The following is an 18,333-nucleotide window of genomic DNA, read 5'->3' as shown; positions in this document are numbered from 1 at the left end:
ACCTCCACTCCTACCACCACCCCACCCGCACCTCCACTCCTACCACCACCCCACCCGCACCTCCACTCCTACCTCCACCCTCACCCGCACCTCCACTCCTACCTCCACCCCCACCCGCACCTCCACTCCTACCTCCACCCTCACCCACCTCCACTCCTACCACCACCTTCACCCGCACCTCCACTCCTACCACCACCCCACCCGCACCTCCACTCCTACCTCCACCCTCACCCGCACCTCCACTCCTACCTCCACCCTCACCCACACCTCCACTCCTACCTCCACCCTCACCCACACCTCCACTCCTACCACCACCTTCACCCGCACCTCCACTCCTACCACCACCCCACCCGCACCTCCACTCCTACCTCCACCCTCACCCGCACCTCCACTCCTACCTCCACCCTCACCCACACCTCCACTCCTACCTCCACCCTCACCCGCACCTCCACTCCTACCACCACCTTCACCCGCACCTCCACTCCTACCACCACCCCACCCGCACCTCCACTCCTACCACCACCCCACCCGCACCTCCACTCCTACCTCCACCCTCACCCGCACCTCCACTCCTACCTCCACCCCCACCCGCACCTCCACTCCTACCTCCACCCTCACCCACCTCCACTCCTACCACCACCTTCACCCGCACCTCCACTCCTACCACCACCCCACCCGCACCTCCACTCCTACCTCCACCCTCACCCGCACCTCCACTCCTACCTCCACCCTCACCCACACCTCCACTCCTACCTCCACCCTCACCCACACCTCCACTCCTACCACCACCTTCACCCGCACCTCCACTCCTACCACCACCCCACCCGCACCTCCACTCCTACCTCCACCCTCACCCGCACCTCCACTCCTACCTCCACCCTCACCCACACCTCCACTCCTACCTCCACCCTCACCCACACCTCCACTCCTACCACCACCTTCACCCGCACCTCCACTCCTACCACCACCCCACCCGCACCTCCACTCCTACCTCCACCCTCACCCGCACCTCCACTCCTACCTCCACCCTCACCCACACCTCCACTCCTACCTCCACCCTCACCCACACCTCCACTCCTACCACCACCTTCACCCGCACCTCCACTCCTACCACCACCCCACCCGCACCTCCACTCCTACCTCCACCCTCACCCGCACCTCCACTCCTACCTCCACCCTCACCCACACCTCCACTCCTACCTCCACCCTCACCCACACCTCCACTCCTACCACCACCTTCACCCGCACCTCCACTCCTACCACCACCCCACCCGCACCTCCACTCCTACCTCCACCCTCACCCGCACCTCCACTCCTACCTCCACCCTCACCCACACCTCCACTCCTACCTCCACCCTCACCCGCACCTCCACTCCTACCACCACCTTCACCCGCACCTCCACTCCTACCACCACCCCACCCGCACCTCCACTCCTACCACCACCCCACCCGCACCTCCACTCCTACCTCCACCCTCACCCGCACCTCCACTCCTACCTCCACCCCCACCCGCACCTCCACTCCTACCTCCACCCTCACCCACCTCCACTCCTACCACCACCTTCACCCGCACCTCCACTCCTACCACCACCCCACCCGCACCTCCACTCCTACCTCCACCCTCACCCGCACCTCCACTCCTACCTCCACCCTCACCCACACCTCCACTCCTACCTCCACCCTCACCCACACCTCCACTCCTACCACCACCTTCACCCGCACCTCCACTCCTACCACCACCCCACCCGCACCTCCACTCCTACCTCCACCCTCACCCGCACCTCCACTCCTACCTCCACCCTCACCCACACCTCCACTCCTACCTCCACCCTCACCCACACCTCCACTCCTACCACCACCTTCACCCGCACCTCCACTCCTACCACCACCCCACCCGCACCTCCACTCCTACCTCCACCCTCACCCGCACCTCCACTCCTACCTCCACCCTCACCCACACCTCCACTCCTACCACCACCTTCACCCGCACCTCCACTCCTACCACCACCCCACCCGCACCTCCACTCCTACCTCCACCCTCACCCGCACCTCCACTCCTACCACCACCCTCACCCACACCTCCACTCCTACCACCACCTTCACCCGCACCTCCACTCCTACCACCACCCCACCCGCACCTCCACTCCTACCTCCACCCTCACCCGCACCTCCACTCCTACCTCCACCCTCACCCACACCTCCACTCCTACCTCCACCCTCACAAACGGATCTCCAATCTGCCACTGCTCATGTGTTCCCAACCACTTAGTAAATCGTCTTTGGAGAAATTCTGGATTCTCTTTTCTGTTTGCTTTTAGTCTAACCTCGCATTCTGCCTTTCTCATTAGATACTAAGCCAATTGATCAAGAAGGTTCTCCTGAATTTACCTCAAAAATTCTTTCCATTTATTCTCAGTGGCCACTATATTAATGAGTACACCTACTCATTAATGCAAATATCTAATCAGCCAATCATGAGGCAGCAACTCAATGCATAAAAGCATGCAGACATGGTCAAGAGGCACAGTTGTTGTTCAGACCAAACATCAGAATGGGGAAGAAATGTGATTTAAGTGATTTTGACTGTAGAGTGATTGTTGGTGTCAAACAGGGTGGTTTGAATATCTCAGAAATTGCTGATCTGCCGGGATTTTCATGCACAGCATTCTCTAGAGAATGGCGCGAAAATCATATTAAAAAAAAACATCCAGTGAGTGGCAGTTCCGTGGACTAAAATCATCTTGTTAATGATAGAGGTCAGAGGAGACTGGCCAGACTGGCTCAAGCAGACAGGAAGGTGACAGTAACTCAAATAACCACGTGTTACAACAGTGGTGTGCAGAAGAGCATCTCTGAATGCACCAAACATCGAACCTTAAAGTGGATGGACTACAGCAGCAGAAGATCAAGAACATACACTCAGTGGCCAGTTCATTAGATACAAGAAGTTCCTAATAAAGTGGCCACTCAGTGTATATCCTTCATGTTATTGCTACTTTGTTGTTCCCCATTACCACTAATCTGTAGTTCTTACACCTGTGCAAACTTACCCTTCAATATCCTTCCTACTCACTGGTGACCTACTGATCACACCCAGTATAAGTATGGATCAGTCCTTGGCATCTCAACACCTTTCTCTCTGTGCCTGCACCAATAATGATGTTTTCCTGCCCTATCCTTCCTGAATCACTTGAACACAGCTAAATTCAGCATTCATTTCTTGTTCTTTTTCTGAGGCACAGCATTACTGCCAAATCGACATATTGCATGAAACACACATAAAATGCTGGTGGAACACAGCAGGCCAGGCAGCATCTATGGGGAGAAGCACTGTCGATGTTTCTGGCCGAGACCAGAAATTTTATTTCGAGAAAGCACGGCAACAGCCCAATGAGCCCACACCATCCAAAGGCATTCTGGCATTTTGTGTGTGTTGCTTGAATTTCCAGCATCTGCAGATTTCCTCGTGTTGACATATTCCATGAAATATTTGAGCACACTACCCAAGGCACAAAAGTTGAGAGAGAGAGAGAAAGTTTGGAATAATAAAGGAAATTAGATGTAAGTTTTTGTAGAAATGGTAAATGTAGTAAAATAACTGACCAGAGTGGCCTTTGAAATGAATAGTGGAGACAGGGTCTGCAGGCAGTGGGTGCAGTAGGACGGAAGGTGAAATAACTAATAACTGTATAAAACTAATCAACAGAGACAAGATTCAGAAACAAGATAAAGTCAATTCAATTCACTGAAAGATTGCTCTATCAATAGATTCACACCAGAGGGAAAAATGATGGAAACAATTAATATTGATTCATTCAAATGCAAATTAGATCAATTTCTTTCATAAATAATATTTGAATATAAAGTAAATGAGAAACTTGAGACATGGCACGATCAGCATAATGTGCCTGGGAAAGATAAGGTTGTCTTTGGACCTGTGGGATTTCACTGGGATTTTCCTTGCATTATTTATGGACTGCGATAGAATAATTGATAGAGATGGATAACTATATCTGGTCACCAGCTTTATCATCATATTGTGTGACTACCAAGATGGTCAAGATGAATTAGATTTTCATCGACTAGCTTTTACTTTCTCCAAATGAGCTGGTGAATCTCATAGTCTAAGCATCTAGATAATTTGCGACTTTTTTTCTTCATTTGTTACTTGGAGAACTGATATGCCTTCTCTGCAGAACCACCATGCTTAAATACAAAGCACTTTCATAAAAATTGTCAACAAAATATGTAACTCAAGCTATTTTTGTTAGAATCACAGCACAAGTTCTTGGTTCAATTCTCATATATTGTGGATTAGTAGCAGTTGTCATATATAACTGTGCACTAAATTTAGTTTTTAATTAATAGCAATATACAAAAGGAAATTAATGCTCAGCTTTCTCCTGAAGAGGGCTTCTATTTAACTACGCATCACCTAAATTGCTTACACTGGGTTAAAAAAAAAGCCAGAAAACCCAGGTTTATTGGTAAATTGCTTATAAAATGTCCAAGTCTTTGGTTATACACTACGCTGAAGCACAGGGAATTCAGGTGCATGGGAGGGGAGACTAAATAAATTCTGATTATAGCTGGTTCGCATCAATGGCCCTGACTGTTTGGTGAGAATACTAAACATGGCGTAGAGAATCTGGATCACATAGAGCTCGTTTATTCAACACTGCACAATCAAAACTTGGTTTTACCTGGACTGTAGTGATGGTTTCCAGGTAAAATTGTGACCTTTGTGCAATTGGACTGAACCCACACCAGCATTTTATGGAGTGTTCGACAAGTATAAAATTTTATTTCGAGAAAGCACGGCAACAGCCCAATAAGCCCACACCATCCAAAGGCACCCCTATGACCAATTAACCTACCAACCCATATGACGTTAGATCATTTGGACATTAAAGAAAAGGTTTTATTTATTGGTTATGGAGGTTGAAATGTTGGGAATTAAGGTTCCATTTGATTGGGTTATAAAAATTAGCTTTATTTGTCTTTAGCTTTATACGTTGAAACATACAGTGAAATGTGTTGTTTGCAGCAAATCAAATCAGCGGGGATTATGCCGGGGCAGTCCGCAAGCGTCGCGAGTTTCCTGTGCCAACAGAGCATGCCCACAACTCAGTAACTGTAACTGTACATCTTTGGAATGTGGGAAGAAACCCATGCAGTCACAGGAAGAACATACAAACCCCTTACACGCAGCAGTGGGAATCGAACCCCAGTCTTAGCATTATGCTGATGTGATGAAATCTCCAGGAATACATTCAAAGGTCAGATACTTATATACAGGTATGTATCTATAAAAAACACTTGAAAGCACAAATACAAAGATAACAGTTTTTCCTTATTTTCCAGGAAGGTGTACCCTATGAAATACTAACTACTTTGGCCATCGCACAGAAAGAAATCAAGGTGCAGGGTATTTCCTTATTGGAAACAAAGTAAGGAGGGTGTTCTTCCACTCCTGGCAATAGATTTATACAGTCACTAACCTGTACTTGAATTGATAGGTTGACCGTGAGTACACACCTACTGAATCCTCATCTCACAACAAAGCCCATTCATCAGCTCTGAATCTTAGTCCCGTGTTGTTTCCAGTTTACTTCTATTTGGTGGCAGGCAGCATTGCTTTCCCCTGGAAAATCTGTGTTTGTTTCCATTCATTTTATCTCTGAATTTCTGTTCGTTCTGGGTGAGCTGGCAGATTTCAGAGCAGTTTTGCCAGGGACATTCTGCTAATGGGTTGAAGTCCCCTTTGTCATTCGGTTAGCAGAGCCACAGAGCGAGCTGTAAATGACCTATAGAAAAGGGGAGGGCACGAACTGAATGTTCCTGACCTGACATTTGCAAGGGAATCTTGTTTTAATGTCGGTAGTGGATCTCCAGGGAGTAGGTGACCATCTAATCCTATTTAGTTGAAATAGTCCTGATCTAGAAAGATCCCACCTCGGGATGGGAGAAAATGTGTCTGAAATTGGGCCTGGAAGGTTGGTTGCAGGCCCAGCAGGAGGTTCGAGGTGGATTTGGAAAAAAGGTTGGCACTGGAGTTGCAGAATGGCATTTGGGTCAGCTCAAGGGTGGGAACTGGGGGAGAAGGCTGACAGCTTATGTTGAGTGGGCATCTGGGTTTGTGGGGATGGGGAGGGAAAATGAGGTTGAATGGCACATCAGGGGTGGGCAATCGTGAGCGGTTCAAGAATGTTGATGAGGATTTCACTTGTTACGCAGGCATCCAGTTCACCATTGAAGAAATCAGAGCCTCGTTTTCCAGGAGTGCCTAGTGATGGACAACATGGTCCCTCAAACAATTATGTGAGGACCATATGGGTGACTGAAAGCAAAATGTACCTGGTCAAATTTGTTAAAAGAGCCCACAAGGGGTTGAATCCAGGGGGAAGAAATACTTTTTGTGGAGTCGTGTAACATGAAAACAGATACTTTAGTCCAAATTGAACTTGTGACCAAGATTCCCATCGAAGTTTGTCCAATTTGCCTGCATTTGACCCACAAGCCAAATTGTTTCTTATCCATGTACCTGTCCAAGTAACTTTTAAATATTGCCTCAACCACTTTCTCTGACAGCTCCTTCTATATACTGACTACTACCGTCTGAGGAAAAAAGTTGCCTTTCACATTCCTATTAAATTTCTTCCCCCTCATCTTAAATCTATACCCTCTGGTTCCGGATTCCACAAGCTGGGGCAAAAACCATGCACAGTCACACTGCTTATGTCTCTCAGAATTAATGAGACCTCTACATCTCATTCTGCTATATGACATCCCAACCTGCTTGATGTGTCTTCATGTCCTGGTAACATCCTCGTAAATCTTCTCTACACTCTCTCCATCTAATAGTGACTTTCCTATGCAGAGTAACCAAAACTGAGCACAATATTGCAAATGCAGCTTACACTGAAATAAAAGGTGTGATAAAACTGAATTATTAGAATCAGAATTATTATCATTGACATTAGTCATGAAACAGTACAGTACATGAATAACAAATTGCTATAAGTTATAATCAATGGATGGATAGATAGATTATGCTGAAGAGAATACCAAAGTAGTGTTCATGAGTTCATGGACTGTTAAGAAATCTGATGGCAGAGAAGAAGCTATTCCTAAAACATTAAGTGTGGGTCTTCGGGCTCCTGTACCTCCTCCCCGATGATAGTAATGAGAAGAGGGCATGTTCCAGATGGTGAGGGCCCTTAATGATGAATGCAGCCAGCATTAAGAATGACTTTTTAAAATATTGCCGTTATTCTGAGAGCACCTCGTGCAATCAGTGGTTGATTGCTGGTTACAAGAAATAAAACCAAACCATCAAAGAGAAAGTGAATGTTTGCCATCGCAGTTGTAAATGTATCTACATAGAATTTATGGGAAGGAATAGACCACTTGGATCCTCTGCTCTTCTCAGCCACTTAATAAGATTACAGCCCATATAAATATAAACTTCATCCACATTCTTATCTGCCCACAGTAACGTTTCACTCCCTTGCTTCCAATAATATCTCAACCTTTGTCTTAAAAATATTTAGAGTCTGCTTTCGTTCTGAACGATGCCCATTGTAGTAATGGCTTGAGTCCCACTATTTTGAAAAGGCATGTCCTAAAAAAGCTCCACCCACAAAATAAGATAATATTTCACAACTGGATAGATCAACTATCATTTGTTTTCTTTAGAAAGAAACTGCCCTATTTTATTATTTGGAAAGATCATGACCCGACCAGGTAATCCTTCATTGGACAATTCCTCAGGGATGAAACCAGTTGTGTTCTCCTGCACTGGGTTAAACATGGTCTTTCATTCTTTCTGGTGATTTTCCTATGGCTTATTTGTAGTCACTTGAAATCTAGATCATTTAATCACTAAGAAAGTATTTCTGTCAACTCCTCCAGTTTTAGAGAAGTTAGGCAAGGTGAAACAAAAATAGACCTTGGTGAAAGTACCTAAGAGGAGAGAAGAGCAGAGTTCACAGATGCTGTCTGACCTGTTGAATCTTTTTAGCCACATCTGATAAGGCTGAACACACCAAGTCTGCTGCTCTTTCCACACACATTGAGTGTATCTAACATCGTCTGCTTTTATTTCAGACTTCCAGCAACAGCAGTTGTTTGATTTTCTGGCAGAAGGGAATGTTGACCATAAACACAAGAGATTCTGCAGGTGCTGAGAAAATTAGTTCTTTCAGCATTTTGAAGGAATGTTGACTCACTGATTACCTGCTTTGCCATGGGAAGACTGGTCAGGCTGCTGAGATTGCTGGCATCCGTGAAGACCATGGTCTGTGGGAAGAGGCTGGTGTGGTACTGCGACAATTCTGGCTTGTGACTGTAAACAGCTGCATTTAAAAAAAAGAGTCATTCTAGTAAATCTAAACACAAAATATTTGTGCTCAACAACATTGCTTGAAGGAAGCTTTTCCCCCTCCTATACAGTTACCTGCCTTCCACAGGTGTTGTCAATTGTTCAGGATTGTCCTGACATCTCCATTGTCTAAGGAGAAGAGGTTCATCTGTTTCCTTATATTTTCTTTGAACACTGTCTTTGTTAATTATAGAAATATTCAATAAAGACAAAAAAGTTCTAGTTGTCTGTTGCTCCAGTTTGCCAGCTATGCTCTCTCTGACCTGTCTGGTGCTTCAAGTTGTTCCAATGAAGCCCAGATTAAGCTGAAGGATCACACCTCACACATTATAGTCCGCAGGATTCACTACAGAGTTCAACAATTTCAGATAACCAGGCATTTCAGTTTGTGCCAGAACTGGTCAGCTCTGAAGAAACATCAATGAGCCATATTGTTATCTCAACAACAGAAAAAATACTGCAGAGGCTGGAAATCTGAAATAAAAATAGAAAATGTTGGAAACACACAGCAGGCAAGGCAGAAACTGAGTTAATATGTCTTGTCAGAAGCCTTTCATCCAAACTAGAAAGACAGAGGATCTTTGACCTGAAATATTACTTCTGCTTCATGTTCTACTGATGCTGCCTGACTCACTGAGTGTATCCAACATTTTCAGTCTTTATTTCATATTTCCATGATCTGCAGTTTATATTTGATTTTCAATAGAAATAATGGAATTGGGCAAATGTGCTGTTTATCTCGTTTGTCAGGCAGTGAGGAGGGACCCTCCAAGCCAGCCAACATATCATCCCCAAAGTATGGTGCACTCAGAGTGGAAGCTGTGGAAATGAAGCAGTCATTCCCCTCTTGGCAGAATGTGGATCTGCTAAGAGGTTGTGTTGGCACATGTACCAAAATACAGTGAAACTGTCTTGCAAACTGTTTGTACATATTAAATCATTACACAGTGCATAGGGTAAAACAATAACAGTGCAGAATAAAGTGTAAAAGCAACTAAATCAGTGCAGTTCAGATAAACAATAAAGTGCAAGATCATAACAAGGTGAATTGTGAGGCCAAGAGTGCGTCTTTTTGTACAAGAGGTCCGTTCAAGGGCCTGATAACAGTGGGATAGAAGCTGTCCTTGAGAATGGTGGCATATACTTTCAGGCTTTTGTATATTCTGCTCAATGGGAGAGGGGAGACGAGAAAATGTGCAAAGTGGGCGGGGTCTTTGATTATGTTGCTTAGTTTACTGAGAAAGTGAGAAGTATGGACAGAGTCCATTTCCTGTGATGTTATGAGCTCTGTCCACACCGGTCTGCAGTTTCTTGTGGCTTCTGCACAGTATTTAACTTACCAAGCTGTTATGCATCCAGGCAGAAAGCTTTCTATGGTGCATCAATAAAAATTGATAAGATTTGACAGGGACATGCCAAACTTCTTCAGCCCCCTGAGGAAGTGGAGGCATTGGTGAGCCGTTTAGGCCTTGATATCAAGGTAGGCTATTGGTGGTGTTCACACCTAGGAACTTCAAGTTCTCAACCACAACACCATTGATGTAGCGAGGAGCATGTGCACTGCACAACCTCCCCCCAAGTCCAACTTTTAAAGTCAATTACCAGCTCTTTTATTTTGTTGACATTGAGGGAAAAGTTATTGCCACAACACAATGTCAGTAAGCTTTCTGTCTCCTTCCTGTACTCTGACTCATTGCAATTTGCCATGCAGCCCATCTGGAACCTGGAGATGGAGCTCGAGCAGAATCTGGCTGCACAGCTATGAGTGTACAGGGAGTAGAGTAGGAGGCCGAGGATACAACCTTACGGCGCACAATGCTTAGAATAATCGTGGCAGAGGTGTTGCTACCTGTCCTTACTGATGAAGGGTCACGGCCCAAAACGTTGGCTACTCTTTTCTCACGGATGCTGCCTGACCTGCTGAGCTCTTCCAGTGTTGTGTATGTATTCTTTGATCCACAGCATCTGCAGTTGTATTTTTGTGTCCTTACTGATTGCAGTCTATTGGTCAGAAAGTCAAGGACCCAGTTGCAGAGGGTGGCGTTAACTCCTGTGGTCCCGATTCTTTGCTTGGAATAATAATATTGAACCAAGAACTATAGTCATTAAACAATAGTCTAACGTACTGTCCAGATAATCCAGAGATGAGTGTAGGGCCAGAGAAGTGACATCCGGTATAGATCTGTTTTGGTGGTAGGCAAATATCAGTGTGTTGAGGTTGTCTGGGAGGCTGGAGATGATGCATGCAATGACCAGTGTCTCAAAGCCCTTGACAAAAGGAGATGTTGGAGCCAAAGGGTAGTGGTAATTGCAACATGTTATCTTGTTTTTCTTGGGTACTAGGATGATAGTGGTCTTCTCAAAGCTGGGAAAGGTTAAAAATGTCTGCGAATACCCCTGCCAGCTGATCCGCACAGGATCTATGGACCAAGCAAGGGAGAGCATTTGGGCCTGATGCTTTCTGTGGAATCACCCTCTGGAAGACCGATCTCACACAGATTCAGGTGCACTGGAGAGTGTCAGGACAGCTGTTGACCTCCCCATTCCCTGATGTTCAAAATGTGCATACAATGTGTTAAGCTGATCGGGAAGGGGTGCGCTGTTTTCAGTGATGCTGCCCGACTTGGTTTTGTAACCTATCATGGCACGTAAGTCTTGCCAGAGCTGATGGCTGGACTGAGACTTGATTTTGGACTGATATTGTTCCTAGTAACTTTACAGAGGTCATATCTGGATTTCTTATAAAGGTCAAGATTACCTTTTTTAATGCTTCAGAAGAGAATGGATCTCCTAGTTTATCCATGACTTCTGATTGGGAAACCCAATTATAGCTGAACTGTGAGTTGATTAGCAGTGAGAAAAGGGGAGGAGATCCTTGCATCTACTAGTAAAGTATGGCATGCAAGCACAGACTCCAAATCATACATTTGGACATACATATTAGCCAGATTATTGCAATAAATGATATGGGTTAATAGGATTAACCATCTAAAGAACTTTAAGTCAAAATTTAGTCCGATCACAGACCACAGAGACTGCTCCTATTTAACTGGCCGGCATTTGCTGCCAATAATTTTTTTTCTTATCCTCACTTTCCTCCCCCCTTTTCTTCTTCAATTGCAACAACGTTGTGGGGAGAGGTGCAGAGTTAATGTTTTAGGTTGACGAGTCTTCATGAGAACTCAGAAAAGGTTAAAAATAAAATCTGTATTTGCAGGGGGAGCGACGGAGCATTGCTGTGATAAAGTGGAGACCAGGAGAGATGTGCAATATGATCTGCAACATTTTAGGACACAGCTTCTATGCAATTACGGCATTATTTCACCTGATGAAATGTTTAATAAATTTATTTTTCAGATTCACAGATTCCTCTACTGCTGCCCTCATTGCATCCACTTTCTCATTGCTTGTTATTGTTTGACTGTAGATCTTGGCAAAAAAAGATAATACATCTTTCCCTTTGAAGGCCCTTTTCAAGGCTGTACACTGCCTCACGAGAGTCATGTGTTCAATTTGTTACAGCCTGTCTGTGAATGGATCACTGGTCAAAGGCATCTGCATTCACTGGCAGTTGTTAAAGTGGCACAGATCTGTTCACCAAGAATAATGAGACTACAAAATAGCAATGAGGTGAACAAGTGAAAAGGCAAGGTTATCCATGACCCGGCACAGCGGCTACTCAGATAACTATGAGCCTACTGTCAGAGGTTAAAGGATGTTTCTGTTCAGTTCATTGTGCTTGTGCTCAATGCAACACTGTTCTGCACCTTTGTTTATGGTTAAATTTAGTGCAGCTTGTCAGGGTTATGGGAGACTCAAAGCACTGCTTGTTTAAGAGGTGAACATTACCACAGTCAGTTCAACTGCTTGTGCTGTGTGCATAAATAGAATCATGGGCTTCGTCATTGGCAGGTCAGGCAGCATCTTCGGAAGGGAAATGAACAGTTGACATTTTAGGCCAAGACGCTTAATCAAGGTTGGAAAACAAAAGAGCAGAAGCCAGATGTGAAGTGGTGGGGTGGCAAGAGTTGGGGGGGAGGTGTGAAGGGGATGAGCACGAGGTGAGACGGGAAAGTTTCTTCTTCCCTTTATTTCATTGCCTTCACCTACAGATTCCATCTTGTTCAGCCCTTTTCTCTTTTACCTATCATCTTCCAGCCTTTCACATCATTCTCACCACCCCCCCCATCCATCTACCTACCTTCCCTTCTCACCTGGATTCATCTATCACCCACCAGCTCATGCTCCTCCCCCTCCACCACACTTATTCTGGCTTCTATTCTCTTCCTTTCCAGTCCCGATGAAGGGATTTGACCCTAAACGTAGACTTTATTTCCCTCCATAGATGCTGCCTGACCTGCTGAGTTCCTTCAGCATCTTGGGCCTGTTGCTCTGGATATCCAGCATTGGCAGTCTCCTTGTGCTGTAGGAGTGGTGCCTCAAGACAGCATTGTCATTAAATGATATCACTGCTCAACCTATTAACGAGAAGGTGTTAGCATCTGGCGTGGTAGAGCTGAATTCTCCCTCATGTCAGGAGTAATAATTAACCCTTAACCAGCATTTCTAGAAATGGTTACCATTGCTACTTGTGCAGCTGTAACTCTGCTTAATCTAATTGCAGCATTTGCTATATTTAAAAACTAATTAGTGTAAACCACTTAAGGGTATCCTGAGTGCACGGACGATACAATACTAATGCAAGCTTTTTCTTCTAATGCAAGCTTCTTCTTTCAATGAATGAGTTGGAGTTTTTGCAATGGATCAGTGGGTAAAGTTATTATATGCTGTCTAACCAGAAAGTAAGGTGAAATGGTGGTACTTACGGTTGGTCATTGTTCTCTACAGAATTAGTTAATCTAAGTTTAATAACCCAAGGATTGGAAAGGGAAAAACTGGCCAAGATTTTTCACCTGAAGACACATTTTAACGATGTTCTAGAATGAAAACCTGGCTCTTTAGCTTATTTGTCCGTCCATATTCAAGTGAATCTAGTCAGGTATTTCCACTTGTAAAATCTTTCACCTGAAATGCTGATTAATTAGATAGGTAGACTACGAGAAGTTGGGGCAGGAGTAGGACATTGAGCCTCTTGAACTGCTCTACCTTTCAATCGCTGATCTGATTGTGGCCTCAGTTCTACTTTCACCCCCGATTCTCATGACTGTTTACTTTCCTAAAGATGATCTCTGCCATGAACAGATTCAATGAGTTGTGGAGGAACACACACAAACTACTGGAGGAAATCAATTCAGGTTAGGCAGCATCTACGGAGAGGAATATACAGTTGACGTTTCAAACTGAAATTCTTCATCAGGACTAGAAGGGAAGGGTGAAGGAGCTTCCCTGAGCCTGACCTGCTGAGTTCCTCCAGGATCTTGTATGTGTTCCTCTGGATTTCCAGCATCTGCAGAATCTCTTGTGTTTATTCAATGCTCATACTTGTCTGCTTTCTGGAGTACAGAATTCCAAAGATTCACTACCTTCCTGGAGAAGAAATCTTCCCTGATCTCCATTTTAAATGCACGGCACCTCTACAAGGTTGCCTCTGGAGGGGAAACGTACTCTTAGCATTTATCTTGCCAAGCCCCCTCAGAATATAATGTGCTTCAGTAAGATCTTCTTGTTGTTTACATCCCAGTGAGTATTGATCCAACCAGCTCAACTTTCTTTATATGCAAAATGCCTTCATCCCAGGATCTACCTCAGACTGCTTTTAATGAAAATAAATTCCTCCTGAAGTAGAGAGGCCAAACCTGGCTAAAGAAGAAAAGCCAGGATGTCCTCTTACTGTTGTTTGAGATCCCTATGTTCGGTTACATAAAACAATCTATGTGCAAACCTTGTTGAATCTAAAGGTGTGAGAAACCTGCACCACACTACAGGTCAAACAATGGTGCAGCTGGTAGGGCTGCTGCTTCACAGCATCACAGATTCTTAACCTCGGGTGCTGTCTATGTGGAGTCTGCATGTTCTCCCTGTGACAAAGGTGTGCCAGTTGGTGTGTTAATTGGCCATTGTAAATTATCCCTGCTGTGGAAGTCAGTCATAGCGTCTATAAGTAGTTTGTGCAAATGCGGAAAGAGTAAAACGTGTCAGAGTAGGAATCGTATAAAATGGGTGTTGGGTGATGGTATGGATTTAGTTGAAGGGCCTGTTTGCGTGTTGTATCTCTCGATGAGATGACTGCTGTCAGTAAAGCACTTAAAAATCTACATGTATCTTCAGCTCTCAGGCCTCCCAAGATAAACAATACCTCTGGATTTGGGAAGTAAGTATAACAACTCCCAAATGTTTCTTCCTGTTTAGATGCACCCTGCCATAATGCCAATCATCCTGAGAGCTAAGAATGTAGAGGAAATGTTCTTATTTGGCTGTTAGTTCTTTTATGGGCTGGGTATACAGTGTTGTTAACAATTAGCAATTCTTTTGCCATCAACAAAACACGGTCTACGGAAAGCACAGGCATAGAACATCAGCCTCTGAGCATTCACTCAGTTTGGAATAGCACAAACTTTGAAACGGGGGATTGGAAAAGTGGGATGTGGATTCAAGGACAGCCACAGAGAAAATGGGAGTGGAAATACAAAACATAGGGGTAGAATTAAGTCATTCAGACTATTGAAACTGCTTTGCTATTCCATCATGGCTGATTTATTTTCCCTCTTAACCCCATTCTCCTGCCTTCTCCCTGTAATGAGGAGGACCACAGAGTCATGAAGCAAGCACTTGGAACCATGAAGCATAGAGTTGGATCAGGGAGACTGGGGTGGGAGGGGTGCGGAAGAGGGCTGTTGGGCCGGTGTGGGTTACAAACGGTGAAATTGGGGCCATTTTTTTAACCCATTTCTAAACAGTCCAATATGATAATCACAAAATATTCATCAGCCTTCCTTTCTCACACTGAGAGATTGCTCTTCCATCCATACAAAGCTCCAGTACTGTATAAATTTGAGAGTTCTGATTTCTTTTTCCATTTCCAAATGCTTATTTATCATGTTTGGCCAGTACCACAATAAGGGTTGTGCTACACATGGCTGAACACTGTCTCCGCTCTGCCTCTGACATCATACAGCTGACTCATTGCTCCTTCCCTCTTCACCCTGTATTCTGGTCCTTGCTTTGCTACACACATTTGGTCGGTATGCACTGACTCAAAGTGAAGCTTTGGAAAGGATATTTTCAAAGGATATAGATGAAACCGATTACTCTACGCATATGAAACCACAAATAGATATCAATGTCATTCAGAAACTCACGTCCAAGCTCTGCTGAGCTTCATTCTACAAGTGACTCCAGAGATACTGTTTGACACAAAGGAAGTTAGAGGAACTCAGTGAGTCAGGCAGCATTAATGGAGAGAAACGAACAATCAATGTACTGGGTTGAGAGATTTCACATGTTCTTGAACAGTCCAGATGAAATACTACCTGTTCATTTCCTTCCATTTCTGCTGCCTGACCCCCTGAGTTTCTCCAGTTTGTTATGCGTTGCTCCAGTTTCCAGCATTTGCAATCTCTTAGGTTTCCAAAGATACGTTGGTTCACCAATTGTTATAATACTTTTTAAAATAATTGAATTAATGACTGAGCAAAAAACTATCTGAAGTTATTTTGCATTGCCACTGGCTGATGTGATAAAATTTAATAATATAGCATTTGTTGCAATTTACAGTGTATTGACAGAGAAGCCCCAGGGGGTCAATGTATCACAGAAACATTTGTCTAATTTAGTGGCTCCTCTCCTGACTTGCCTAGGGAGTGTAAATTAACTGTAAATTACTTATTTGCATTCCATCTGGTGGAGATTAACATGCGATTAAACTATTTATGCTCTTCCTATTAGTATTTTTGTGGAGGTACATTATTTAAATAGAGGTTTTCTAAATAGCTTAATAGGATTTTAAGAGGAGGAATACATATTGCTCATTTAAAGCAATCGATGATCATCTCTCACTAGAAAGAGTGAGAAAGCATTCATTTTTGGCAAGCAACAGAATCCATTTTACATTATATCCAACGACTAATGTGGCAACAAAATACCATGTAAACTAACAGCCCTTCATAATTGAATATCTAGTTATTTAAAGTTTCATTGTGACAGATGTTACATGTGGAATAATATTTATACAGTAATGTAGTCTATTTAATATTTCAGAAAAAAATTGAGCAATATTGTAAATATATTGATTGATTAAGTATTCTTTATTGTTTATGTAATTTATTATGGGTTATATGTAAGAAGTACGTGAATGGCATATGTCATTGTGACACCACATCATATGTGTGCGACTCACTAAAGTAAAACAAAATAAGACAAAATTCGTACCGGCTCCCATGTCTTTGTTTCAATTAGTTTTTTGAGTTACAAAACAATACAGTTGACAAGGAAGTTTTAAAACAAACTCGAGACAACTACCTACCTGTAGAAGTGCAGCAAGATGTTTGAGTTAAAAAGAAAACCCAGCAAATATTTCTTTGGAAGTCGGAGAGAGAGGAATTCATGTTTTTAAAATAGACACAATTCATGGATTCATAAACAGTGAGCAAAAAGCAAGAAGTATTTTGAACCAAATTAAGAAATCAATGATAAACAAGTGCCATTGTTACTGAACGTAATAGGTGGAAAATAATACAGTTCGTTTATAAGTGTAATGACTCCAACCAAACCGGCCAAAATGAGCTTTGCTAACATGAATATAGTGCAGGAACATTTAGAACCAAAACCATTGTTCATTGCAGAACACTTTAGGTTTCATAAGTGGCATCAAAAGGAAGGGGAGTGCATTTCAGCTTATGTGGCTGAATTGAAGAAATTGTCTGAGCATTGTAAGTTTAGTGATAGGCTTAATAATGCACTGATAGATCATTTAAGCTGTGGACTCTCAAAAGAAATCATTCAAAAACAGCTTCTAACTAAAGTACAACTCATATTTAAGAGAGCTGCTGGAAATTGCTGTTTCAATGGAAACAGCAGACAGAGACACAAATAAGTTGCAGTCAAGAATGAAAGTGAGCATGAACAAAATTGCACCATAACCATATAACAATCACAGCACGGAAACAGGCCATTCCGGCCCTCCTAGTCCGTGCTGAACTCTTAATCTCACCTAGTCCCACCTACCCGCACTCAGCCCATAACCCTCCATTCCTTTCCTGTCCATATACCTATCCAATTTTACCTTAAATGACACAACTGAACTGGCCTCTACTACTTCTACAGGAAGCTCATTCCACACAGCTATCACTCTCTGAGTAAAGAAATACCCCCTCGTGTTTCCCTTAAACTTTTGCCCCCTAACTCTCAAATCATGTCCTCTCGTTTGAATCTCCCCTACTCTCAATGGAAATAGCCTATTAACGTCAACTCTATCTATCCCTCTCAACATTTTAAATACCTCGATCAAATCCCCCCTCAACCTTCTACGCTCCAATGAATAGAGACCTAACTTGTTCAACCTTTCAACATCTAAACAGAAACCTGCCCGGCCAAACAAATTGTGCTACCTTGTGGCAGGGGGTTACATACAGTAGATCAAAGCGGGTTTAAAGGAGAAATTTGCAGAAAACACAACAAAGTAGGGCACAGACAAATAGCATATTGGGCAGACAAAAATAAATGGACTGCATAGGGAAGAGAAAAAGATAAAAGAAAAGTCAAGATGCAGTTTCAAAAAGAGCACTAATCTGGATGTTGTTGATAAGAAATCCGATAATAATGAAAGTAAGACAGGACTAGGTAGCCTTGAGATTTACAGTGTAAAATCTAAGCAATATGTCTTACACCAGAAAAGAACAACAAATTAATTGAAATGGAATTGGAAAGTGGCTCATCTGTTTCAGTCATTCCACAAAATTAATTTGAATGCCATTTCAAAGATACAGAACTGAAGTCTGCAGATATCCAACTAAGAACTTATTACACTGGAGAAGAATAACTCTTGTGGGAAT

General features: G+C 43.7%; 1 protein-coding gene across 4 annotated transcripts in view; it reads right to left on the bottom strand.

The window, feature by feature from the left end:
• LOC140738265 (hepatocyte nuclear factor 1-alpha-like) overlaps positions 1-18,333 on the bottom strand; it is a 219,673-nt gene that overhangs the window by 29,537 nt on the left and 171,803 nt on the right. For all 4 annotated transcript variants that reach the window (XM_073065428.1, XM_073065427.1, XM_073065426.1 and 1 more), the window contains exon 8: positions 8,239-8,357. In XM_073065428.1, coding sequence (XP_072921529.1) covers positions 8,239-8,357 — 119 coding nt within the window. The remainder of the gene's footprint in view (positions 1-8,238; positions 8,358-18,333) is intronic.

This window comes from Hemitrygon akajei, chromosome 14, assembly GCF_048418815.1.
Source record: "Hemitrygon akajei chromosome 14, sHemAka1.3, whole genome shotgun sequence".
Lineage (NCBI taxonomy): Eukaryota > Metazoa > Chordata > Chondrichthyes > Myliobatiformes > Dasyatidae > Hemitrygon > Hemitrygon akajei.
This window is presented reverse-complemented; position numbering and strand designations above follow the sequence as displayed.